The 26,610-nt window shown below is 41.8% G+C and overlaps 1 protein-coding gene across 1 annotated transcript in view; it reads right to left on the reverse strand.

Moving 5' to 3' along the window:
• Positions 1 to 26,610, reverse strand: part of dnah7 (dynein, axonemal, heavy chain 7) — a 215,633-nt gene that overhangs the window by 122,401 nt on the left and 66,622 nt on the right. The window contains exons 23-32 of the mRNA XM_078404574.1: positions 25,195 to 25,304; positions 23,016 to 23,184; positions 22,369 to 22,471; positions 17,212 to 17,339; positions 15,963 to 16,175; positions 15,750 to 15,848; positions 11,397 to 11,645; positions 7,925 to 8,074; positions 2,564 to 2,746; positions 1,868 to 2,044 (exon numbers count right to left, since the gene is read on the reverse strand). Of these exons, the coding sequence (XP_078260700.1) occupies positions 1,868 to 2,044; positions 2,564 to 2,746; positions 7,925 to 8,074; positions 11,397 to 11,645; positions 15,750 to 15,848; positions 15,963 to 16,175; positions 17,212 to 17,339; positions 22,369 to 22,471; positions 23,016 to 23,184; positions 25,195 to 25,304 (1,581 nt within the window). The remainder of the gene's footprint in view (positions 1 to 1,867; positions 2,045 to 2,563; positions 2,747 to 7,924; positions 8,075 to 11,396; positions 11,646 to 15,749; positions 15,849 to 15,962; positions 16,176 to 17,211; positions 17,340 to 22,368; positions 22,472 to 23,015; positions 23,185 to 25,194; positions 25,305 to 26,610) is intronic.

The raw sequence follows: 26,610 nt of genomic DNA on the forward strand, positions 1-26,610 counted from the left end.
TTTGGAAATCCTTTGTAAATTATAACCTCTGTAGAAATTACTCCTCAGAATTAAATGTGCTTCATTTTAAATATAACTGTGTTGAAACTGCTCCATTAGGTGGAAGCATCTTCTCCTAGGTTAGGAAGGGCAGTCCCACCACTCACAATAACAACAGCTGAACCCATTTGGGAAAGAGACCAAGGTGGTGAAGTAAATTAGTCTTTGCAACATATTTGAAACAGTACAATCCCCTCAGTAAGGATGGTCGACAAAACATTCTCCAAGATCATTGTTGATACTGTTATCTCGCACGGCTGCATCCCCATCCCCTTACTATACTCCCGTCACACTCACAAGTATGTCTCCTTATTTTGTTCTAACTCCTTCTACAAGTTTGCAGATGACATCACCATAGTGGTCCAAATCTCAAACACAATGATTATATGGAATACAGGGGGAAGATGGAGAACGTAGTAGAATGGTGTGAGGCTAACGTCTCCCTCAACGTCAGCAAAACAAGGGAGTTGGTCATCAACTTCAGGACGTATGGTGGGGTACACACCCCGCGGGCTCTGCATCCATGGTGCTAAAGTGGAGGCAATTGAGAGGTTCAAGATCCTAGATGCTAAGATTACCGACAATTTAATCTGAACAATTTCATCGACGATATGGCCAAGAAAGTACACCAACCATATTTACTTCCTCAGAAGAGCAAGAACATTGAGTATGCCCTCGATGAATCTTACAAATTTGTGCGGATGCAAACCAACATCCCTCCATCGACTCCATCCACACTTCACGTTGCTTCAGGAAAGCAGCTAACATAATCAGTGACCATTTCCATCCTGGTCATTCTCTCTTCCTCTCTCTCCCATTGGGAAGGTGATGCAAAAGCTATAAAACACATACCACAAGATTCGACAGCTTTCCCCCCTAGTTATTATCATACTCTTGAAAAGACCTCTCATATGCCGATAATCCTGCATCTACTACACCGAAGCTTATGGGAGGTCCACTCACTACATTGATAACAGTGGGGAAGAAGCCGTTTCTGAATCTGATGGTATGTGCATTCAAGCTTTTGTGCATTCTATCCATTTGAAGAGGGGAGAATAGGGAATAAACGAGGTACAAAAAGTCTTTGATAAAGTTGGTTGCTTTCGCAAAGCAACGCTCTGTATGGATGAAATTGATAGTGAGAGCCTGGGCTGTGTGATGGACTTGGCTACAGCTACTACTCCCTATAATTTCTTGCGATTTTGGACAGAGCTATTGCCTAATCAAGCTGTGGTATGCAACCCAATATTTTCTACAGTGCCTCTGTTGAACTCGGTCAGAGTCATTGGAGACATGCCAAACATCCTTAGCCTTCCGAGGAAGTCAAGACCATGGTGCGATTTCTTGATCATAATTTAAATGTGATTGGCCCAGGGAAGATTGTTGATTACATTTACGCCTAGACACATGAAACTTGCAACCATCTCCACTTGAGGACCATTGATATTGATTGGGTCATGTGCTCCACCTCGCTTCCTGAAGTCAATGACTAGCTCCTTCGTCTTGCTGACATCGAGGGAGACGTTGTTGTCTTGACAGCACGTTACTAAGCTCTATATCTCCGTCTCATCATTGTTCGAAATCCAACCCACCACATTGGTGTCATCTGCAAATGTGTAAATGGAGTTAGAGTAAAACGTTACCCAACAGGAGTGAGAGCAGAGGGAGTATAACAAGGGGCTGAGAACACATCTTTATGGGGCACCAGCATTGAGATTTATCATGGAGGATGTTATGTCACCTATCCTCACTGATGGTGGTCTATTAGTCATGGATCAGTGGCAAAGGGGAGGCTGACTCTTTGGTCCAGAGTTCATTAGTTCGTTACCTTGGCTGCTTTTCGAACAAATTGGAGACACACTGGCACCATCCTGTCAAACAATCCTTCAATTAATTCCTTGTGCATGGGACTAACGCCTGCTGGCATTTTATTCATCCAAGATACCATTATAGGCTTCCACCCCATCATTAGAGGCTCCATGTAGACCATTCCACATCTAGAAACCTGAAATACAAAATTTTTGCAAAAAACAACATTTTTATTGAAATATATAGAATGCAACCCGGCACTAAATCTCTCACAGCACACCTCTCCATATCATCAAATCTCAATCTGCAATCGTCACTTTTTACTTATAATTGGTCAAAACCCCATGGAGATGAATTCTCAGTGTTGCTACCAGCAAAACTCACCGCTGTGAACCAGAAGACTGCAATTCTCATCATGATTTCAAATTACTGAGTGAGAACGATTTATTCACAAAATGCTGGAGTAACTCAGCAGGTCAGGCAGCATCTCGGGAGAGAAGGAATGGGTGATGTTTCGGGTCTCGAAACGTCACTCAATTCCTTCTCTCCCGAGATGCTGCCTGACCTGCTGAGTTACTCCAGCATTTTGTGAATAAATCGATTTGTACCAGCATCTGCAGTTATTTTCTTATACTGAGTGAGAACACTTGGACTCAAAGCCCAAAGGTCATAATCTAACTTATATTTCCATTAAAATTAATATGTGATTACTTACAGTAGCAGGGGAAGCAACTTCCAGATCCATTGGTTCAAATATAAGACTCATCTGGGGAGACATCTGAATGATTTCTCCACTCATCAGACACAATTTCTTGTTATCATCCAGCACAGTATTCATATTCTCAATCCACACCGCATCAACCGGTCCGTCAAAAATTAACCATTTTCTGTCTGGGGTCTATTGAACAAAAGTCTGATTTTATTTTAAACAGATACATTAAGTAATCAATTACAACTGCTTTAGGAAACATCTACAGGGCGTTCTGAGAGAGGGGGATAGAGAACAGACGAGAGTCAAGTCCATATTTATCACCAACAATATAAACATTTTTTCTATTCTGTTTTGTAGTTTAGCACAGTCCGCAGGCGTTGCCACTTTCATTTCACTGCACATCTTGTATATGTATGTGACAAATAAACTTGACTTGACTTGAGGAATGAGGTCTTGATAGCAATTTAGAGAGATAGGAAATGTTTTAAAGAAAGACCTTAAAGGTAATACTTCCAGATTGCTACCAGTGCCATGTGCTAGTTAGTACAGAAATAGAGTCGATGATTACATGGCTGGATAGATGAGGGAGGGCTTTAGCTCAGTTTAGTTTATTGTCGCGTGTACCGAGGCACAGTGAAAAGCCTTTGTTGCTTGCTAACCAGTCAGCGGATAGACAATTCATGATTACAATCGAGCCATTCCTAGTATATAGATACATGATTAGGGAATAACATTCAGTGCAAGGTAAAGCCAGTAAAGACCGATCAAAGGTAGTCCGAGGGTCACCAATGAAGTAGCTAGCAGCTCAGGACCGCTCTCTAGTTGTGGTAGGGGAGTTCAGTTGCCTGATAGCAGCTGGGAAGAAACTGTCCCTGAATTCCTGAGCAATTGAGCCCATTTCTGAAGCAGGTAGGATCGCTACAAACAAGGCGAGTTGAATCTCAATGGGAACGGGACTATTATCCTTAGGAGATGAGAAGGAAAGAGTTATTTGTGTGTTGTTCACAAGTTAAACTTGCTTTACAAGGAAATGGAAAACTAAGGGTAGAATCAAAAGAGAGAAAAGCTAAGATTGAAATTGATATGAAGGGTTCGTATAGAAAGGCATTTAGGAGGAAAAAGATGAAGGAGATTAGCAGTGATGTTGGGCAACAACAGGCACGGTAGCGCAGCGGTAGAGTTGCTGCTTTACAGCGAATGCAGCGCCGGAAACTTAGGTTCGATCCTGACTACGGGTGCTGCACTGTAAGGAGTTTGTACGTTCTCCCCGTGACCTGCGTGGGTTATGTAGGTTAATTGGCTGGGTAAATGTAAAAATTGTCCCTAGTGGGTGTAGGATAGTGTTAATGTACGGGGATCGCTGGGCGGCACGGACTTGGTGGGCCGAAAAGGCCTGTTTCCGGCTGTATATATATGATATGATATATGATATGATAATATCAACTACCAGAGTGTATCAGAAAGGGTTGGAGATTACAAGCTTAGCAATGCACCTGTATTTCGTTAAAATAGAGAACAACAAAAAGATAACATTAAAGAATCCTTATCCAAATTACTGCAGCATTCAAAACAAAGTATGTAAGTTGAAGCTCAAATGGAAATATAGTCTGACAACCAGAGCTGAAGGCTAGATATTCGGGGGCATTTGATCTTTCCAAAGGAATGACAGAAATGAAAAAGGAGATGGTAAAGCTCTGTTCATAATGAATGGAGTCACTGAGCTGTCGAAGTATTACATTCACTCAAAAGCTCAAGATGCAGAACCACTTTGAGTGGGGGATAAAAACAGTAAGAGGAATAGTAAGAGTAACATATGGGTTGACAGTAGGGGTGCCAACTATCTCAAGCCCAAATAAGGGACAAAGTGACGTCACCGCCCCGCGTGACCTCACCAGTCAGCAGCCATGTGCTCCCACTTCACCAATGGTGGCCACCCGGGCCTCCGGACCTACACTGTCCGGACCTACACTGTCCGGGCCTACAGCATCCGGGCCTACAGCATCCGGGCCTACAGCGCCCCCCGAGCCTAACACAGGACAAGGGCAGTCCCATACGGGGCAAACCAATTTAGCCCAAAATATTGGATGTCCCAGCTAATATGGGACAGTTGGCAACCCTAGTTGACAGACAACATAGGGGCTTATAAGGAAGGTTGTGGAATATTCAATAATCAAGGGCAATTTTATACATATAGTTGAACAAATCACACCGGGCAAATGTAGTCTTTATGATTATATATTTGGTAAGTTCCTTAGAGAAGTACATTGAGGATCTAACCAGGAAGCAAGCTATTTTAGATTTATTATGATCTAATGACAAAAGATTAATTAATGGTGTCACAGTAAAGGATTCGCGGGGCAGAATTTCAGATTTAGTTTTAGAATAAGAAATCTGAGTCTGAAATGTATGTCCTAAAATTAAGTAAAGGCAATTAGAATGATAAGATTGACGGTATTGGCTAAAGTGAATTGGGGAAAAATAGGTTAAAGGTCAAGACTGTGGACAACAGTAGCAAACACTTAGGACAGTAGTTGATAAATCCCCACAGAAGCATTTTTCAGTGAGAAAGAGAGGCACTGTGAGATGAATGCACAATCTATGACTAATTAAAGAAGTTAATGATAGTAGCAAATTGAAAGAGAAGCCATAAATGTTGCAAAGATAATGGTCGGCTAGAGAATTGGGAATTTTTTTAGGCACCAATAAAGGATTAGAACTATTATAAAAATGACAGACCATGAGAGTACACTAGCAAATTATATACAGTGATAATGAGGTTCTACAATTATGTAAAAGAGAAGCTAATTAAACCAGATATTTGTCCTTAGAGGATCAGACTTGTGATTAAATGTTTTTAGATACGTCTTCAAAACAAAAGACATGAAAAACATCCTGATAATGAGAGACAATTATAGACATTTTAATTACTGGAGAAAAAGTGCTATTCAATTAACGTGGTTAAAAACCAACAGAGCAGACAGCCTTCGTCCTCGGATCTTAAAGGAAGTGAGTAGAGATATTGAATGCATTGGTGATATTCTACCAAAAATCCAAGAATTCTGGATAGTCAGGGGTTATACAGCATGGAAAAAAGCCCTTTGGCTCAATGAATTCATGCCAACCAAGTTATCTACCTGAGCTAGTCCCATTTACCTGCATCTGGCTCACATCCTCCCAAACCTTTCCTATCCATGTTACTGTCTACTGTCAACGTTATAATCGTACCCAACTCTATGGGTTCCTCTGCTAGCTCAGTCCATATAAACATCACCCGCTGTGTGAAAAAGAATAACCCTCAGGTCTCATTTAAACCTTTCCACTCTGGCCTTAAACCCATGCATTCTAGTTTTAGATACACCTACCCCGGGAAAAAGACTGTGACCATACATCATATCTAAGCACATCTGCATTTCAAATACCTCTCCAGGGCTTGTTCTTGCAGTCCTTGTAAATAAAGGCACAACATTAGCCACCCTCCAGTTGACGGTACTCACTTGTGGCTTAGGGAGAGACTAATATTTCTGCCAGGGCACCTGCAATTTCTTCCATTGCTTCCACGATACTCTCACACTTGGTCAGGCCCATGGGATTTATCCACTTTTATGCACTTCAAGACTGCCAATATTTCCTCCTTTGCAATGTCGGTCTGTTTAAGGACACCACTAATCACTTCCCTGAATTCCCTAGCTTCCATAACTTTCTCAGTGGTGAGTACAGATGAGAAACATTAAGTCCTCACTCATCTTCCATGCCTCCGCACATAGATTATCACACCGTTCCTGAAAGGGACCTATTCTCTCCCTACTTTACCCTTTTGCTCGTAATGTATCTAAAGAATCTCGGAGGAATCTCCTTTACCTTATTTAGTTTGAGAGATACAGCGCGGAAACGGGCCCTTTGGCCCATCAAGTCCACACCGACCAGCGATCCCCATACACTAGTACTATCCTACACATTAGGGACAATTTACAAATTTTAATTGAGCCAATTAACCCACAAACCTGTACGTTGTTGGTGTGTGGGAGGAAACGGGAGCTCCCAGTGAAAACCCACGCAGTCACATGGAGAATGTACAAACTCCATACAGACAGCACCCATAGTCAGGATGGCACCTGGGTCTCTGGCGCAGTAAGGCAGCAACTCTACCACTGCCCCACTGTGTCCTGATTATTGAACCTCCCTACTACCTCTCTCCAAGCCAGGTTTACCTTCAAATACACCCAGCAACTTGGCTTCAATGGGTCTTTGTGCTAGAAATGTCCACAGGTTTGCCACCTTCTGCATGAAGATATATCTCCTTATCTCCAGCTTGTAACCCGAGGCTGTGATCACTCATTTTAGACAATTTTGGTAAATTTAAATTAGAAAGCCTTTCATTCTTCCAAGCTCTGGTGAACACAAGCCTAGTCAACCTAGTGTCATCAATATTTAACTGTCGTTTGCTCATGGAACAGAACAATGGAATTCTTATTTGCTGCAGGTTTTACGGGCACAATATTGCAATGGCACAACAAATAAATATACAATAAACAATATAATACGTTATTAGGAACACTATGTAACCAGACCAAAAGAGTCAAAATGCGTAGTGTACGTAACCATACATAGAAATTCCATAGCAGTCAAGGTAGGGTTGTGATTAGATTTGTGCAGTGTGGATGGATGAAATTATTTGAACAATAAAAATCCGTTTTACTCTAAGTCAGATGGCTGTGATTTCACCCCATTCCAGAAACTTGGTCCATGGCCAGACTGAGGGATTGCAGTGCCTATCTTAATGTGTTCGCTGTGCTGTGTTATGGATGAGTCATTTTTCCAAGGCTCCATCAGGATATAAATGATCCCACCAGAATATTCTCGGTGGCCTGCCTCGTATTTATTTTTCAACCAACATTGCTCAAATAGTCATCAACATTTTGCTGTTTGAGGAACTTTGCAGTTTGCAAATTGGTACTCCATTTTTCTACAGTACAACAGTGACTTTATTCCAAAAGAAAATCATTGGCTGAAAAGGGTTGGGTTTTTCCACGGGTTATGAAAGGTATAATACAAATTCAAGTCTCGATTAATCTACTTTTCAAAAACTACTAATGTAAATATATATAACCAAATATTTTGGATTTGTTTTTTGTTCAAGGAACATCACAGTGAGGGGGTGTTTGGAGTCACTGTGATGGATGTTTGTGTTGGGGTTGTTTTTTGTACTGCTGGCTAAGTAATCTCGTTCGGAACGAATGACAAATAAAGCTATTTTGGATTTTGGATTTGGATTTTTGGAATTCTTGCTTTTCTGCACTTCATAATATTTGTAATATATATATATATTTGTATAACAGAAAATGAACATAATTCACAAATACTTACAGAAGAAACAGCAAATGCTCGGTAGCTAACTGCCAGAATGCCATCTGACCATTCATGAGACACCTTATCGAATTGGCCATACAGTTGACCCATAGTAATGGCCTTGGGATTAATTACTGTAATTTGAACTTTATTTTCCTCCATTAGTCCCTAGGAAAAAGATAATGAATACATTTTATAGAACTATTTGATGGAAATAATTATTGAAAAGAGCAGCATGACTAAACTAATTACTAATTTTTGATAGTAAAAAGGAGCATAAAAGGATTTGAATAGCTCTGCAGTGCATTACTGAGAGAAAAAAATCATGACCACAATCATATGAATTGCATGGCTGTGCAGCCAGAACTTTACCCTTCTTAACTCAGTCTGTATAGTCCATGGGCCCTTCTTTACTCAGTCTGTATAGTCCATGGACCCTTCTTAGCTCAGTCTGTATAGTCTATGGGCCCTTCTTTGCTCAGTCTGTATAGTCCATGGACCCTTCTTAGCTCAGTCTGTATTGTCCATGGACTAGGGCATATTTAATGCTCATCCAGGTTTTTTTTAAACAGGATGATGATTGCTCCTGACTCCAACTCTTCAGGCAGCAAATCTGAGAAGTCTAGGACATATTCTTCCTTAAACTGAGAACTGAGGAAAAGGTTGATCCTCAAATTCCCCCAAATCAAATTATTTTGCAGGTAAGCCCTCCGATTACCTACCTCTCCGCCGTATGAACTAGGTCCTTCCTGCTCACTTTACCTTTACATCTGATCATTATACACATTTTGATAAACTCCGTTCTCAGCCTTCTTAGTTCCAACTAAAAGTACACCAGCCCAGCCAATCTCTCCAGAAGAGTAAAATTCTCCAGTCATGGTAACGTCCTCAAACATTTTAGTTGCGTCCTCTCTTCCAAAGCACAATTCCCAAACTATGCCAACCAGAATTGTACAAATCATCTTAATAATCTCATTTACCAGTTACATTAGACTTATGTGAAAACGCTCTGCAATATGTCCCTCTCTCTCTACTTTGCAAAGCCTGAATATTGCCGGAATATTTCTCAAACCTTTCTAGATTGAATTCCATTTGCCACGTATTTCCCAATCCAAAAGCTTTCTATAGCTTCCTTCTTCACCATATGGCCGATGTTGATATCCCCAACACAATTCTTAATTTTGCCTCCAACATTTGTGTGTGTGTCATTGATGCATTCCACAAAATGCAAGCGACCGAGCAACAAGCCCTACGAAACCTCATTGCAAATAGCGTTCTAATCATCAAAACTCTTGTTGATCGTTACCCTCCACTTCTTGCCACTCTGCACAGTGACGTTTCATCGTGCCTTCCCAAAAACCACACAGGCTACTAGGTTAATTCCTGGAATGGCGGGACTGTCATATGTTGAAAGACTGGAGCGACTAGGCTTGTATACACTGGAATTTAGAAGGATGAGAGGGGATCTTATCGAAACGTATAAGATTATTAAGGGGTTGGACACTCTCGAGGCAGGAAACATGTTCCCAATGTTGGGGGAGTCCAGAACAAGGGGCCACGGTTTAAGAATAAGGGGTAGGCCATTTAGAACTGAGATGAGGAAAAACTTTTTCAGTCAGAGAGTTGTAAATCTGTGGAATTCTCTGCCTCAGAAGGCAGTGGAGGCCAATTCTCTGAATGCATTCAAGAGACAGCTAGATAGAGCTCTTAGGGATAGCGGAGTCAGGGGGTATGGGGAGAAGGCAGGAACGGGGTACTGATTGAGAATGATCAGCCATGATCACATTGAATGGCGGTGCTGGCTCGATGGGCCTCCTCCTGCACCTATTGTCTATTGTCAGGCAGTGTCAAATTGTTGCATTTTTCAACCTTTATGTTACCACCACTAAATGTGGCATCCTCCTAGCAATTCCTTGACAATTGTCCTTGATAAATCTAAATCATCATAGATGATGATTCCTACAGTCTCTGTAAATTTCTACCAGTGATTTACCCGCCACCAAGGTCAGACCACCTAGCTTGTAATTATTTACTCCATACGCTTTGCTAACAGTCGCACTCTGGTCCAATAGCACCCTATCGGCAAAGATGATTTGAAATGATGGTTTTAGACTCTGCAGTTTCTTTGTTTGTTTCTCTTAACAGGCTTAGAATTGGTTTTATCCAAGTGCGATGATTTACTAACTTCTAACGATGCAAAACCAACAATATTGTTTCACTTACCATGTTTAATCAATGTTTTTCTTTGGCCTGAACTACAATTTATGAAGATAGTGTTATCTTCATTGTACCATTCCTTTAACTCAATGCTAATACTTCCAAAAAATACATCTGTTCCTCGAGTTTGATTCACCATCAGACATCAAGATCATGACCTTACCTCCATTTTTCTGTACTATCCCAAAATTCCTTAATTAATTTTTTATCCAGGAATCTGTTGATCGCTGTTGTGAATGACTAATCATCTACATGCCTCTGAGACAAAAATTCACCACCCTCAGTTCAAAATGGCATACCCCTTACTCTGAGACTATGAACCGTGTTCTGAACTTTCCCCATCATCCATACTGTCCAGCCTATTAAGAATCGTAAAGTTTTAATGAGATCAGCTCTCAGTCTTCATAACTCCAGGGAATAGAGACATAGTCCACACAATCTCTCGTCAAGTAGAAAAATTATCATCCTAGAAATAGGCTAATGAATCCTTGTTACTCTTCCTTCATGGCAAGTATACACTTTTTTGGGGAAAGAAGACCAAAAATGTACGCTCCTGATCTCACTATATCATGGCAGTAAGACCTCTTAAGTCCTGTATTCCAATCCCCTTGTAATAAAAGCTAAAACTCCACTTGTGGTCCTGACTGTCAGCTGCACCTACATATTAAACTTCAGTGACATACTTACAAGAAACCCAGGTCGCATTGAATCTCAACATTTTATTTATTGTTAGAGATACAGCATGGAATCAGGTCCTTCAGCCCAACAAGTCCACTCTGGTCGATTACTGTTCATCCTAGTTCTTTGTTGTCCCACTTTCTCATCCATTCCCAACACTCTCAGGGCAATTTACAGAGGCCAATTACCCTACAAACCTAGAAACACACCCAGGCACAGGGAAAATGTGCAAATTCCACAAAGATGGGCCAGAGGTCAGGATCAAACCCAAATACGTAAAAAGTTACCGTTGACCATTACATCGTCACAGTGCAAGTTAAGTTTTCTCTGAAATTCACTGTGTCAGTGAAACTAATCTCAGAAGCAGAGCACAGTATGCTAACATATCTTCAAAGCTCACTTAACGTTTCCAATTTGGGATGGATTTCTAGGCATTAAGGTGCTTTTTAAAAACAGATTTTTTTGTTTACGTCATGTTAACGTAACTGAAGAGTTAAAGTATCAGTTTGACCAACCGTACCAATTAAAGACCACAAATGAATAATGATAAAATAAAGGGAAATGCTCAGGACGATGATTTAGCATTCGTCTCTACCTTTTCACAAATATCGTGTAAAGCAGCTGCCAGAACTCTGTACGCTGCTGTCTTCCCACCAAACGGTTCTCCGACAATCATAAAACCATGCCGCACAATCATCATTTCAAAGATTTGTAAGATCTTCTGCGAGAAGAAGTCAGTCATCTGCAAATTCATGCGCTCACAATTCTCTTTGATTGCTTCCAGCAAGATACGGTAGTCAGGTTTTGGCAGTTTTATCCCAGGAAACAAATCTGTAGTGATTCCCTGGTAAGATAAAAATATATATATATTGCCGGATAATAAATGTTAAATAGCTGTCTGCATACTTGCCTCCCGACTGATCTATGGTGCTCTATTACCCAAAGTAACCAAAGCATCAAAATAAGTAGTGCCGTGAGAATCTATTCATCTTTATTGAGTGATTACTGAAGGAAACATTTTGTCTGTACATTTTCAAAGATCATTTGAATTGACTTCAAAAATGGATGAAATGTGAATCAGTTCAAATAGTTTATTCGAACATAAATACAGAAGACCACTAGTCAACGTTGCTTTCATAAGCTCTGTCCCAAGCATCGTTTTGGCAATGTTACCCAGGAGGACCACCACCATAATATTCTCATTCATTCAAAGAAGGCTCCTGTGCATAAAATATGCATGTACACAAATGTGCAGTTTCAACTAATATTTATACACTGCCCTTCATGGAACACCTTTCATTTAAAACTAAATACAGATGGACATTAAACAGCAAGTCAGAATCATAGACAGAGGAACTAAAAGTAAGTGAGGCATGTTTATTTTCGATCTAAGTACTTTTAAGGTGGGTGGGATAACATGGCAGCATGGTTTACAGAAAGCCTCAGCCTTCAATGTTGTACAAAAGAAGTGAACAAACATGAAAGTAATCCAGAATCAGAATATAAATCGTGTGCTGGAGAATATGACTCAGATTGGGATGAGTCTATGTGTGGATTTATTCTAAAATCAATCCATAATCTGTGTATCTTGGTGCATGAAAGCTGCACATTCAAAGCCTGGAAAGGATGGATGTGAATAGGCTGGTGAGGAAAGCATCAGAGATATTAAACCCTGAGTGAGATTGAGAATCAGGCATAAGTAGGCACTGCGCTGGAATTGGAAAATAAAGCACCCTTGAAAACAACCATGTCCTGAAAGAAAACTGAGTGAGTTTGTATACAAGAAGATTCAGCATGAGTGCACAGGCAGGGAAGTTGATGAATGTGGGAATGTGAGGCATGTTAATAATAACAAGAGAATGGTAGTTTAGGTAAAGCTGTGTCACAATACGTTCTAGTGCTGGACAGGTAGTTAAATAGTGTAGACATTAATATGAAGGCAACAGGGATGTTATAGAAGTTGAAGTTGAACATCACTCTCTGATGCCAACAATGGATGGCATGTAGCTGAAAAATAGAAGCGGAACTGAAGAAACAAATATTCCAAAACTGACCTAGTAAAGGTAGGGAAATCAATAGTTGGATGGGATGCACTTGCATCAGAGCAAGAAAAAGGATTTGAGGAGATTTCATAATGACATGGGCAGGGTTAGAAGAAGAATGATAAACAGCACATTGATTAGTACGGGTGTCAGGGGTTATGGGGAGAAGGCAGGAGAATGGGGTTAGGAAGGAGAGATAGATCAGCCATGATTGGATGGCAGAGTAGACTTGATGGGCCGAATGGTCTAATTCTGCTCCTATCACATGACCTTTTGACCACTGAGTTTCGGAGAATAGAGGTAAATTACGAAAAGAATAGAGTGTCGTCATTGATTACAGTTCAGTTGCCAAGGTCAAAGAGATCTGTGAGCAGTTGACATTGGTAACTGACCAAACTGATGCGTGATACCACCAAACAAAAAGGGAGACCAAAAGAACCATTCAATCACCATTTCACAACTTCCTGAGAGGAAAAACTATTTGGTTTCAGTCAAAGTTTTGGAGCGTGTAATCAGTATAATTAATAAACAAACCCAAGTGCATTTGATTAAGAATGTTCCCAAAATATAATCAGTAGATGGGAACATCAGCAGAATGAAAAGGATTTTAAAATTTTGATTCGTTCGAAACAACATCATTGCTGCAAATAAAACACTTGCCTTTTCTGAAATAATGATAGAAAAAGTCTACTTTTTAATTTTATAATTGAAAATATGTAAAATTAGAATTCAATTAATTACCTCTGAGAATATCCAATTTTCATAATAGTCTCTTTAAATTTCCTTCTTTCACCAACATAAACATTATTTTGCTCTTTCACCAAACTTCAATTACCTGATCTGTAAAAACTGAATACCCACCTTTGCATCACAACAATATCCCCAAAAATAATATGATTAACTAAACTGTACTTAAATCTTCAGGTGCAATCAAAGAAATGAGCTTGCAAGCATCCCATGCATTATGTTCTATTTATTTGCAGATACACGCCTTTGTTCCACCAGGGGGCGCCGCACGATGGATGCCTACAGTCTGTCTTTTTCAACTTTTTTTGTTATTTTTGGTAAGTTTTAAAAGTTTGTGTAAATGTTCTCTGGTTTGTTTTATTTGGGGGGTTGGGGGAGGGGGTTGGGGAATTTTTTTTTCAATCTCTTACCTTGCCGGAGATGCGATTGTTTTGTGGGTCGCACCTCCGGTCGCTCTGCGGCCTAACATCATGGAACTGGAGGCCTTGCCTGGGACTGACTTTGAGCCCCCGCGGGGCCGTGGACTTACCATCTGAGCATGCAATTCCTTGCCTGGATCGACGCTCCAACTGCAGCCTGCGGACTTTAACATCGTGGAGCTCACAGTCTCGGGTTCTTGGCTAAGCCGCGCTGCCTTAGCAGCTGCGGCTTACCTGCAGTCCGTTTGTCTTTTGTGTTTTTTGTTGTTTTTTGTCTTGATTGTAGTGTGTAGATGTGATGTAATGTTTTTTTGTGGTTGTGTACTATGTGGAGGGGGGGGGGGGGGGGACTGTAAAATTGTCTCTTCCGAACGGAGACCCGAACTTTGTTTTCTGGGTGGTGTCTCCGTTCCCGCTGCGGCCTCCCATCGGCCAAACACCTGGAGCTGGCGGCCTCCACCTGGGACCACCTGGACTCCAGTTCGCAGAGCCCGCAGACCGGACTTACCATCTGCGGAGCTGGCTGCCTTCGGAGGCTGTGGTGGCGCTGCGGGAACAGCTGCGACTCGCCTTCGGAGGCTCCGGGGGCTTTGGACATGGGGATATCGGAAGCTCGCAGCCCCCTGGGTGAGGGCCGACATCGTGAGCTCCTGCAGCGGCAGCGTCTTCACCCGCCCCGGATCGCGGGGCTTGGGTCGGCCCGCCACGAACCTTTCACCGTCCGGCGTGGCCTGAAATAGGCCGCGGGATTTTCTCTGCCCGGCGGGGGCTTCAATGTCGGGAGCCACGACCGCCCCGACGTGCAGCGGTGGCGTCTTCGCCCGCCCCGGATCGCGGGGCTTGGGTCGGCCCACTGTGGACCTTTCACCGTCCAGCGCGGCCTGGAACGTGGCAACTTCAACTGCTTGACCGTGGGAGAAGTCGGTAGGGGAAAAGAAAAGACATTCTGGCCTTCCATCACAGTGAGGAGGTGACTGGAGGAGACTCACTGTGATGGACGTTTTTTTTTGTTTGTTTTGTGTTGGTTTGCTATTGTGTGTGAAATTGCTTATTTTTATTGCTCTATTGCTGGACTGTGAGTGAACTTTCATTTCACTGCACATCTTATATGTGTATGTGACAAATAAACTTGACTTGACTTGAGACCAGTCGGGAGCTCCAAAAGCCGTACGACGTTCAACTAGTCCCAACCCAGGGTAGATCGCCCGGCGCGGGGGAGCTGAGATCCCCCCCTCCCTGATGCAGGAGCTTGATCGTCCTGACGAGGAAGGCCCAGCTATGGGAAGGCCAGCTATGGGAGTCAAGATCGTCCCGTCAATGGAATGTTAGAGCCCCCCCGGCCCCTGGAGGACAAAGAAGGGAGAGATTGACCTTTTTTTCGCCTCCATCACAGTGAGAAATGCGGAGGAATCACTGTGGTGGATGTTCATGTTAAAATATATTTTGTGTGTCCTGTTGCTTTTTATTGTTATGACTGTATGGCAAATGAAGTCCCTCGTATGTTGCAAAACATATTTGGCTAATGAAGTATGATTGATTTGTTAACATACATTTAATATACTGAAAATAATCTGTTTCAATACATTCAAACTATAGCAGGTCATGTAAACACATGCCTATTTAGATTGCACTGTATAAACCTTAATGATTGTAACAATTTTTTATTAAGCTACCAAACAGTTGTAAGGCTACAATGGAAAAGAAAATGAAACATGTACAGGGAAGGAAAGATGATTTTACCTCAAAAAGTGGCAAATCATGCGATAAGAACTTGGGGAGATTGACATCAATAATCGATCGTAGTAGTAAAATCTCCTCGTTTTCTGTTGGATACTTAAGCTAAAAGGAACAAAAATAAGATCATTCATTTAGGTTTTAATAAGATTTTATGATATGGGTGGCACAATTAGCTTTCTTTAAACAGCGTTGCTGGAGGGTAACGATGCATCATACCTTAATGTTCCCTGCAGCAGTTAAGACAGATTTCACTGCACGCATACCATAGTCATAATGATGCTGTGAAGATAGTTGCTCCGAACAAAGACGATAGGTGGCCACAATTTTAACAGACAGTGGCCGGGCGCTGACAAAACCACAAGAGTAGAGTACAATCTCTGCAATCATTGCATAGTCCGGTACCATCATAGCCACTGTTCTAAAGAGAGCCTACAAAATCACAATTAAGAAAATGAAATATTATAAACAAAACATGGTATCAAGAAACCTAGCAGAAATTATATCGGTGGTCTACTTCAAACTCACAAAGGAATGATCAAGGTTTTAATGCCAGGAAAGTTTCCCAAAGACAGGCACAAAATGCTGGAGTAACTCAGCGGGACAGGCAACATCTCTTGAGTGAAGGAACGAGTGAGGTTTTGGGTGGAGACGCTTGCTCAGAAGAAGGGTCTCGACCCGAAACGTCACCCATTTTGTGCCTATCTTCGGTTTAAACCAGAGTCTGCAGTTCCTTCGTACACATAAAGTTTCCCCCAAAGCTTTGGTTCAATTTTTGCCCGTCAGGTTACAAAGCTTTCAATAGTCACAAAGGAGGCAGGAAGTGAGCAGAAAGCATTTGAATTGTGGGGTTTAGATTCTTAGTCTTGCCTATGGAAACCTGGGAGCCTGAAAAGCCAGGAAATAGGAGAACCGAGTTCTGCCTGGTGAGATCTGGTGAGACAGCGAGAAAAAAAAAAAAGAATATTCCCATCATAATGTCATCGCAAAAGTACCGAGGTGGCCCTACTCAAGTGAGGATAAATTCATACGTGATACCCATTAACGTCATTGAATTTCAATGTTCCTACTAATTTCTAGTGAGAACAACTTCCTTCTAATTTTATGAGTAGGTTAAAACTGAAAATGGCGATGTTCAGCTATAAACTCAAATGGTACGTAAGCCGTTCAATATATTAAAACTGAGCCCAAAGAGGAAAAGCAAAAATCTTGCTTATAATTGATCAAACTTTACCTGTAATCATATTTTTTGATCAAATCTAAACTTTAATTAGTTAACATATTGTCAATTGTCAGGAGCTCCATTGCTGGGATGCTTTCTGGCACCTTCGGCAATACGTAATACGTTTGTGAGACTAGCAGCTAAATCTTTATATACATTATGGATGACCACATGATTGTATGACGAGCAAAAATATTCACATCATTGCCATTGACAGAAACGTTGCAAGGAATTCAGAAATATTACCTTAAGATTATCTGGCAACTCTGATCGGCCGGCATAGCCTGGGTTCATAGTAATGAAGACAGCACAGGTTGGGTTAAGCTTCAGTTCAGTTCCCTCAAATAGCAATGTAACTGAGCCAGTCGCGATACCTGAAGTAAAGAAAGAAAAATCAATGTATTGTAGTGGGGTCACCAATGTAGTGGCCTGGCGGAGGCCAGAGAAAAGGCAAGACGCCAGGCAGTGTTTAGTTAGATTCTTTATTAGGCTGTGAGCTGGTGCCCACAGCGTAGTTCTCCTAGGGATGATCCACGCCTTCCCTTGGTCTGGCTTTTAACCCCTTTCACCTGTCCGTCACGTAACGAGGGGGCTGACCCGAGGAGTGGCCTGATCCGCCACAGTATGAACAAAATCAATATATATGTAATTGTTGTGGGGGGGGGGTGGGTGGGGAGAGAGGGGAAGAGGAAGTTATGTGATTATAATAAATATCAAATTAGGTTTAATTAATTAGGTTTAGGTTTATTATTGTGACAAGTTCCTGGATACGGTGAAAAGTTTTTCTTTGCATGCAATCCAATCAAATCAGATAATGTTATACATGAGTAGAATCGAGCCAAACACAAGCACAGAAGGTAGAGCAAACAGAAAAACACTGGGGTGCATAATATAGTTTCTCAGCACGTTGCGTAACAGTTCCTGAGAAAAAATCCAATGTCTGCGAGGATAGTACCCTAGTTCAGTGCCTCTTAAACTGGTGAATGGTTCACCCAAGGGTGAATGAAACTAGAGGGGTGCATTAAGGGTGAATGACTTAATATATCTAAAATTATACACAAGGGGGAATAAGACGGAAATTACCAAAAGAAACATAAGAAAATTTAGTCGAGGGTGAATGAAATTTTGTGATAAAGACTCAAGGGTGAATGAGTTTAAGAAGCACTGCCCTAGCTAATGGAAGGTCCATTCAGAAGTCTGATAATGATGTGGAAGAAGCTGTTCCTGAGTCCAGTAGTATGTGCTTTCACGCTTCTCTTTGGGAGTGGGAAGAAGGAATGAATGGATTGGGAAAGGTCCTTGATTATGTTAGCTACTCTCCCGAGGTATGAAGTATTGATGGAGTCAATGGTGGGAGGCCTGGTCTGTGTGATGGACTGGTCTACAACGACTACTCTCTGCAATTTCTCCTGGTCTTGGGTACAGCTGTTCCCAAACCATGCTGTGATACAACCATCAGTACACTTTCTATGGTTTCGACCTGTGACACCTATGAAACATAGAAACATAGAAAATAGGTGCAGGAGGCCATTCAGCCCTTCGAGCCAGCACCACCATTCACTGTGATCATGGCTGATCATCCCCAATCAATAACCTGTGCCCGCCTTCTCCCCATATCCCTTGATTCCACTAGCCCCTAGAGCTCTAACAGATAGAGCTCTATGGTTTCAGGAAACTAAGTACCTGCTCTCCTAGAACCCCCTGCTCAACAACTTTCCCCCATACCCTTCACTGTGATGGTCCTGGCCTGGTTTGACTTCCCAAAATGCAGCACCTTGCGCTTGTCTGCATTAAACTCCATTGACCATTCCTCAGTCCACTTGATCAAGATCCTGCTGTAATTTTTGATAACCATCGTTGTTATCAACACCACCCACAAAACTGTCAGCCTACCATGCAGAACCTTTTCAAATGCCTTGCTAAAGTCCATAAACAATGGACAACATCTACGGCTTCACCCTCATGAACCTTTCCGATTACTTCTTCACTAAGATTCATAAAATATGATGTTCCACGTACACAGCCAGGCTGACGATCCCTAATCAGCCCCTGTCTATCCAAATGTTATCCATCAGAACACTCTCCATTAACTTTCCCACCACAGATGGTAGGATCATTGGTCTAAAGTTTGCATTTGTTTTCCACGCAGCCTTTCTTAAATAGCGGCCACAACATTAGCCACTCCCCAGTCTTCCAGAACCTCATCCATGTCTGATGATGATTCATATATCTCAGCCAGGGGTCTGCAATTTTTTCTCCAGCTAAACACAATGTCCTTGGATATATCTGATCAGGCCTGGGAATTTTATCTACCTTCATTGGTCATCCAGCATCTCATTGACCATAATACAGACTGTCCTCAAAACATCTTCATGAATTATCCAAAGTTCCCCAGTCCCCAAGTCTTTCTCCACAGTAAAAACAGAGGAATACTCACTGAGGATGATGCCTATCTATTGCAGTTTCACACAGAGGTTTCTGAAGGCCCTGATTCTCTCTCTAGTTATCCTCTTTCTTATAATGTACTTATAAAAGGTGGAAATGTCAACTACTAGAGATCACAGTTTTCAGATTAGAGAGGAAAAGTTTAAAATAAATTGAGTTTAGTCTAGCTTAGAGGTAAGTGCAGAAACAGGCCCTTCGGCCCATCGAGTCTGCACTGCCAAGCGATCCCCACACATTAACACTATCCTACACACAAAAGGGACAATTTACACATACACCAAGCCAATTAACCTATAAACCAGTTCGTCTTTGGAGTCTGGGAGGAAACCAAAGATCTCAGAGAAAAACCGACACAGCCACGGGGAGTACGTACAAACTCCGTACAGACAGCACCCGTGGTCGGGATCGAACCCGGGTCTCTGGCGCTGTAAGCGCTGGAAGGCAGCAACTCTACCACTGCGCCACCGTGCCGCCAAAATGTGCAGGGCAAGTTTTTGATTACACAGAGGAAGGTGCCTGGTGCATGCAACCAGGGGTGGTGGTGGAAGCAGATATGATAGAGTTGTTTAAGAGGCTTCTAAAGAAGGACAATGTCCCGTGCTGGCAGAAGGGGCGAGTTTCAGCACAGAAATCATGAGCCGAACATCAGTTTCTGAGCTGTATTGTTCTGTTTTAATGATAATAATATATTCCTTTATTTGTCCCACACCGGGGAAATTTACAGTGTTACAGCAGCAAAGTGGATAGCAAGAGACATTCATTATAAATAAAAGTAAAGACAAGGATAAATTGTCATCAGTTTACTGTGTATTCCTTAACTGTTACTGTTGACTCGTCTGCTGGGAGCAGTGCTGGTTGTGCAGTCTCACAGCAGCGGGAAGGAAGGACCTCCGATATCTCTCCTTCACGCACTTGGGGTGAAGGAGTCTGTCACTGAAGGAGTTACTCAGTGCAGTGACAGTGTCCTGCATGGGGTGGGAGTCACTGTCCAGCAGCGATGTTAACTTTGCCATCATCCTCCTCTCTCCCACCACCTGCACTGAGTCGAGGGGGCAACCCAGAAGAGAGCTGGCCTTCCTGACCAGCTTGTCAAATCTCTTCCCCTCTGCCGCTGAGATGCTGCTGCTCCAGCAGACCACTTCATAGAAAATGGCTGATGCAACCACCGTGTTGTAGAAGGTCCTTAGGAGTGCCCCATGCACTCCAAAGGACCCGAGTCTCCTCAGCAGATAAAGTCTGCTCTGGCCCTTTTTGGTGTTGGTGTTTTGGTGTTTGGTGTTTTCGGTCCAGTCCAATTTATTATTGAGGAAAACACCCAGGTACTTATAAGAGTCCACCCTCCCGATGTCCATTCCCTGGATGTTCACCAGTGTCGGGGGGACCTGGCTGCGCCTGCGGAAATCCACCACCATCTCCCTGGTTTTCCCCGCGTTGATCCGGAGGCGGTTCTGCTGTCTCCAGTCCACAAACTCCTTGATCAGTTCTCTGTAAGCCCTGTCATCGTCGCCTGTGATGAGGCTGACGATGGCAGAGTGGTCATCGTAAAGGTGACACCTTGAATATCCCTGTTGAGGTAGTCGGAGTAGTTTCAGAGTGAAATCTTCTCCAGTGTCCTCCCTCTGCTCAAGCCTAGCTACTGGGGACAGAGACACCTTGAGCCAACAGAATAGACATTCACCTTCTGGACCAATACTGATACGGTGTGACATGAAGTGTGAACCCTTATAAACAAGATATAGCCATTATACAGTATAAATAATATAAAGATCTGTTCAAAGTCATTCCTCACTCTCCTCACCAGTGTTTGTTCCCTACATGTGCTTAAATACAATTAATATGAATATCAGCTAGTGTATAATGTGCACATTTACATACTGAAGTCAGTAAAGTTTAAGAGTTCGTGTTTTATGTATCTGATTAATATAAAATTTGTCAAGTACAAACTTGTCAGAGAAATTTGAATTTAGTCATCCAAATAACTTTATATTTTGTGTAAATAGCTGTCACCAGTGGGTAGCTTTTTCGCCCCCAAGTCTGAAAGTTCAAATCCTAGTCTAAATGTTTCTGCTCACTGTCACATTGCTGTTTTTAAATTTGTCGTGGGCATGTAGTTTGCTGCTCCCCAGCATTGCTGAAGTGCATTTTTGCCTGTGAACCGGTCTGGGATGACACATCCAGCAATACATGAATGCAAACCCTTTAGCAGTATTTTTATCTAGTGTGTCAGAGGTCCACTGTATGGAACAGGTACGTGCTTCTCTAACAAGGCAGCTGAGGTTAAAGAGGCTCAGACTGTACCACTGGAGACGGATCGGTTTAGCAGGTCAATTTTAGGGTTACAGCAACAACAACAAAAATCAATGCACAGAGGCCAGAAATTAAAATGCTTGAAATTCAACCTAAATTCTCCATAAAATGTCCTGCCCTTTTAAAAAAAAACAGATCTTTGCCAATTTTCCAACAAAGTTACTGTGGCAATCACAATAAATCAGATTCATTCTTCAGCTGACCAGTTATTCAGTCAAATCACACTTACTGGTTTTAAGTTGCAACAGCTGAATAATGGAACATAAATAATTTCTTACAACCTGTTATAATTTATTTTGCTATACAATACACCAATAAGTGTAATTTTGACACTGTATATTATTAGTTGAAAGAACATTTGCCACTTAGAATTCTGTCTTCATGAGAATTAAAGAGTGACTCTGAGAACTGAACTGGACACAACAGACTTAATTTTCCATTTTGGTAACAAAAGATAAATTATTTTACAAAAAACAGGAAAATTGAAGATCAGGCATTGATCTATCAGAAAATAAATTGGATGCCAAAGGTTTTGCTTAATATATTGAAATGGGATAGCAAATACCCATAGAAAAAAAACGTTAGCAGTTTAATTTATCACCTTAAAGAATTCAATAATAATAAATACACGACAAATTCAAAACTACAAACCTCTTTGGATAGTTAGAATTTGCTGGGCAACAACAGAAAGCACTTCCAGATCTATTCTGTTGAATTCATCAAAGCATGCCCAGGCACCACAAGAGAGCAATCCCTGAAATCAGAATCAAGTTTGCAATTTTTTTTAAATCATTGACACGTCCAATAGACAATAAACAATAGGTGCAGGAGGAGGCCATTCGGCCCTTCGAGCCAGCACCACCATTCAATGTGATCATGGCTGATCATTCTCGATCAATACCCCGTTCCTGCCTTCTCCCCATACCCCCTGACTCCGCTATCCTTAAGAGCTCTATCTAGCTCTCTCTTGAATGCATTCAGAGAATTGGCCTCCACTGCCTTCTGAGGCAGAGAATTCCACAGATTCACAACTCTGACTGAAAAAGTTTTTCCTCATCTCAGTTCTAAATGGCCTACCCCTTATTCCTAAACTGTGGACCTTTGTTCTGGACTCCCCAACATTGGGAACATGTTTCCTGCCTCTAATGTGTCCAACCCCTTAATAATCTTATACTTTTCGATAAGATCTCCTCTCATCCTTCTAAATTCCAGTGTATACAAGCCTAGTCGCTCCAGTCTTTCAACATATCGCTCCAGTATTAAAACATTGTTAGGAATTTATTAGGAATCATACACACCTTGAAAAATTTCCCAAGAGCAATGTAATCCAATCCATCTGAGCAGTTAAACACCACACATTGCTTGGCTACAGCCTTTGCTAAATCTTTAGTCGTCTCAGTCTTGCCAGTGCCAGCAGGTCCTTCTGGGGCTCCTCCAAGATGGAGGTTTAATGCACCAAACAAGGTTCTGTTATTCAAGATCCAAAGATACACATGTCATAGTTTACAATTACATGCTGATAGAGCTATTTTGTAGTTTCAATTCAGTGATTGTTTACAATTAATTTTTATGCAATCTACTAACTTTTTTAGTTTTATAATATTCAGAGGCATATGCAAGTCTGCAACGTAAAAGTGACAGCCTGCTCAAGGAAAAATGCTACAGGGGATAATATTATTATTATGTTGGAAGGAACTGCAGATGCTGGTTTACACCAAAGATAGACACAAAATGCTGGAGTGACTCAGCAGGACAGGCAGCATCCATGGAGAGAAGGAATGGGTGACGTTTCGGGTCGAGACTAAAGAAGGTCAGTCTGAAGAAGGGACTCGACAAAACATCACCCATTCCTTCTCTCGAGAGATGCTGCCTGTCCCGCTGAATTACTCCTGCATTTTGTGTCTATCTTCATAATATTGTTATTGTCAAGTTCAAGGATATATAGATTCATTTTCTTTGTCTCAATTCTCTATTCAGATTCCAGCTAGAGTTTCTCTTGTTCTGACTCCAAGTACACATAAGAAGTCTACTCATTATACATTCAGTCCACAAGGTAATGAATACATAAAGGCATCTGCAATTAATGGGTAAATAGCAACTTGTTGAATTTGTTTAGCTGGTAAAACACAGGATAATCAGATTTTTTTCAGCGTAATTGGAAGGAGTAATGATGTCCCATAGGGTCAGATTCAGAAGTAATTTCCATTACTATAAATGCACCGATGAAAGAGACTGAACGAGAACAGTGTTGAAATGTACAGTGTGCCAAAATAAGATGTAAAATGAACACTTCACAAAGATATGTTGATAATGGGATAAGTGCCTGAATATATTCTGCTTGAAAAATTTGCAGTAATTACTGTATACCCCGAATCGATAAAGATTGGATCAGCAATAAAGCAGAAGGATCGAAGACTATACCAACAGACTTTAATGACATCTCCTCAAACGTGCGATTTTTTTTTAAAAAGCTAATAGGAATTTCAAGTTTTATCACTCAATACGGATCTACCATGTTTGATAGACTGTGCTCTTCTTTGTGATTTTTGCTTCATTACTAATATGGGAGACTAATAAGTTGTCAATAAGAACGATACTTTATGCTCTCAGGGGTCAGGGGTTATGGGGAGAGGGCAGGAGAAGGGGGTTAGGACGGAGAGATATATAAGAAAATAACTGCAGATGCTGGTACAAATCGAAGGTATTTATTCACAAAATGCTGGAGTAACTCAGCAGGTCAGGCAGCATCTCAGGAGAGAAGGAATGGGTGACGTTTCAGGTCGAGACCCTTCTTCAGACTGATGTCAGGGGGGCGGGACAAAGGAAGGATATAGGTGGAGACAGGAAGATAGAGGGAGATCTGGGAAGGAGGAGGGGAAGAGAGGGACAGAGGAACTATCTAAAGTTGGAGAAGTCGATGTTCATACCACTGGGCTGCAAGCTGCCCAGGCGAAATATGAGGTGCTGTTCCTCCAATTTCCGGTGGGCCTCACTATGGCACTGGAGGAGGCCCATGACAGAAAGGTCAGACTGGGAATGGGAGGGGGAGTTGAAGTGCTCGGCCACCGGGAGATCAGTTTGGTCAATGCGGACCGAGCGCAGGTGTTGAGCGAAGCGATCGCCGAGCCTGCGCTTGGTTTCGCCGATGTAAATAAGTTGACATCTAGAGCAGCGGTTGCAATAGATGAGGTTGGAGGAGGTGCAGGTGAACTTTTGTCTCACCTGGAAAGACTGAGACGGAGAAAGAAAGGACGGAGAAATAGATCAGCCATGATTGAATGGCGGAGTAGACTTGATGGGCAGAATGGCCTAATTCCGCTGCTATTACTTATGGCCTCTCAATTATACTCAGTAAGTAGCGTATTCAGTCATAGTGTTTTCTAATTCCGTACTTTAGTTTAACAGTGGTAAATATATTTGTAATTCTAAAGTTGTTCTTCAATGTTCTTCTTCGGTTATTAAGTGCACTAAATTCACCTGTAGCATCTGTCTGTAAGTGGAGTGATAACAAGTCTAGGGGTGTTTCCAAGATATTCATATCCATAGGGTAAACCTGCATTGATCATTTTTGTCTGAAGTTCATTTTCCTGTTAAATGAAGAACACAAAGATCTATTGTATTTGTGAAGAAACCAATAACAGAACATTGCTGGCACATCTCAATTAGCATTCACTTTTACTTTCCAGCAATGACAACTTGTATTTATATAGCATCTTAGCAAAATAAAATGTCCTTCATGGAAGCATCAAGAAATTGGGCGGCATGGTGGCGCAACGGTAGAGTTACTGCCTTACAGCGCTTGCAGCGCCAGACATCCGGGTTCGATCCCGACTACGGGTGCTGTCTGTATGGAGTTTGCACGTTCTCCCCGTGACCTGCAATGGTTTTCTCTGAAATCTTTGGTTTCCTCCCACACTCCAAAGGCATACAAGCATGTAGGTTAATTGGCTTGGTGTCTGTGTAAATTGTCCCTAGGGTGTGCATGTGTGGGGAATCGTTGGGCGGCGCGGACTCGGTGGGCCGAAGGCCCTGTTTCTGCGCTGTATCTCTAAACTAAACTTAATAAAATTTGATACCCAGAGCAGTCCAAGTGAGGCTTATCTCCTAGTGAGTCAAGTCAAGCTTTACTCTTAGTGAGTCAAGTCAAGTATCTGTCAAACGGACTGAAACAGAACAATGGCATTCTTACTTGCAGCAGCACAACAGGGTTACGAACACAGTACTCAATAGATAACATAATAAACAAACAAAAAAATGTCTTGAAATTCAAAAAAAATATGGTGCAAAACTAAACAAACCCCTCAGTGCCTATTGCAATCAAGATAGTTCACAGTTCAGAGTTTAGTTGGAATTTGTAGTGCTCAATAGCCTGATGGTTGTTGGGACCATTCAGGAACAGATATTGAACTCTAGATGAAAGTGCAGATGTACAGGGAGCAGAGATGTATGTAAGTCCTTGGGTCATGCATTCAAAGATTGTGGTCTAACTATGTAAAAGTGTAAGACAAAGAAGCAAGAATGAGCCAGACAGGCTCCTGTGCCTGCAATTGAATGCAAAAAAATCTATTTCATGTGTTTTCTGCATTTCGTGTTTTAAGCACGGAGTTGAAACAATGTCATGTTGCAAGGCAGCACCATCTGCAGCAGTTTAATTCCAAAGCTAGTGTCACAAAGTTGAGGGCTCCATGAACTTCAGATCAGGGCCGGGCTACGGAAATAGTCTGAAGAAGGGTCTGGACCCATTCCTTCCTCTCCAGCGATGCTGCCTGCCTCACTGAGTTACTCCAGCATTTTGTGTCTGTCTATGGAAATTGAATTTGATTCAGCCTCATTTTACTTCCTCCTGCATTTTATTCTATCAATGAAGGTGATCAACAGTATAACAGCCGTTTG

Source organism: Rhinoraja longicauda, chromosome 8, assembly GCF_053455715.1.
Source record: "Rhinoraja longicauda isolate Sanriku21f chromosome 8, sRhiLon1.1, whole genome shotgun sequence".
In the NCBI taxonomy this organism is placed as follows: domain Eukaryota; kingdom Metazoa; phylum Chordata; class Chondrichthyes; order Rajiformes; family Arhynchobatidae; genus Rhinoraja; species Rhinoraja longicauda.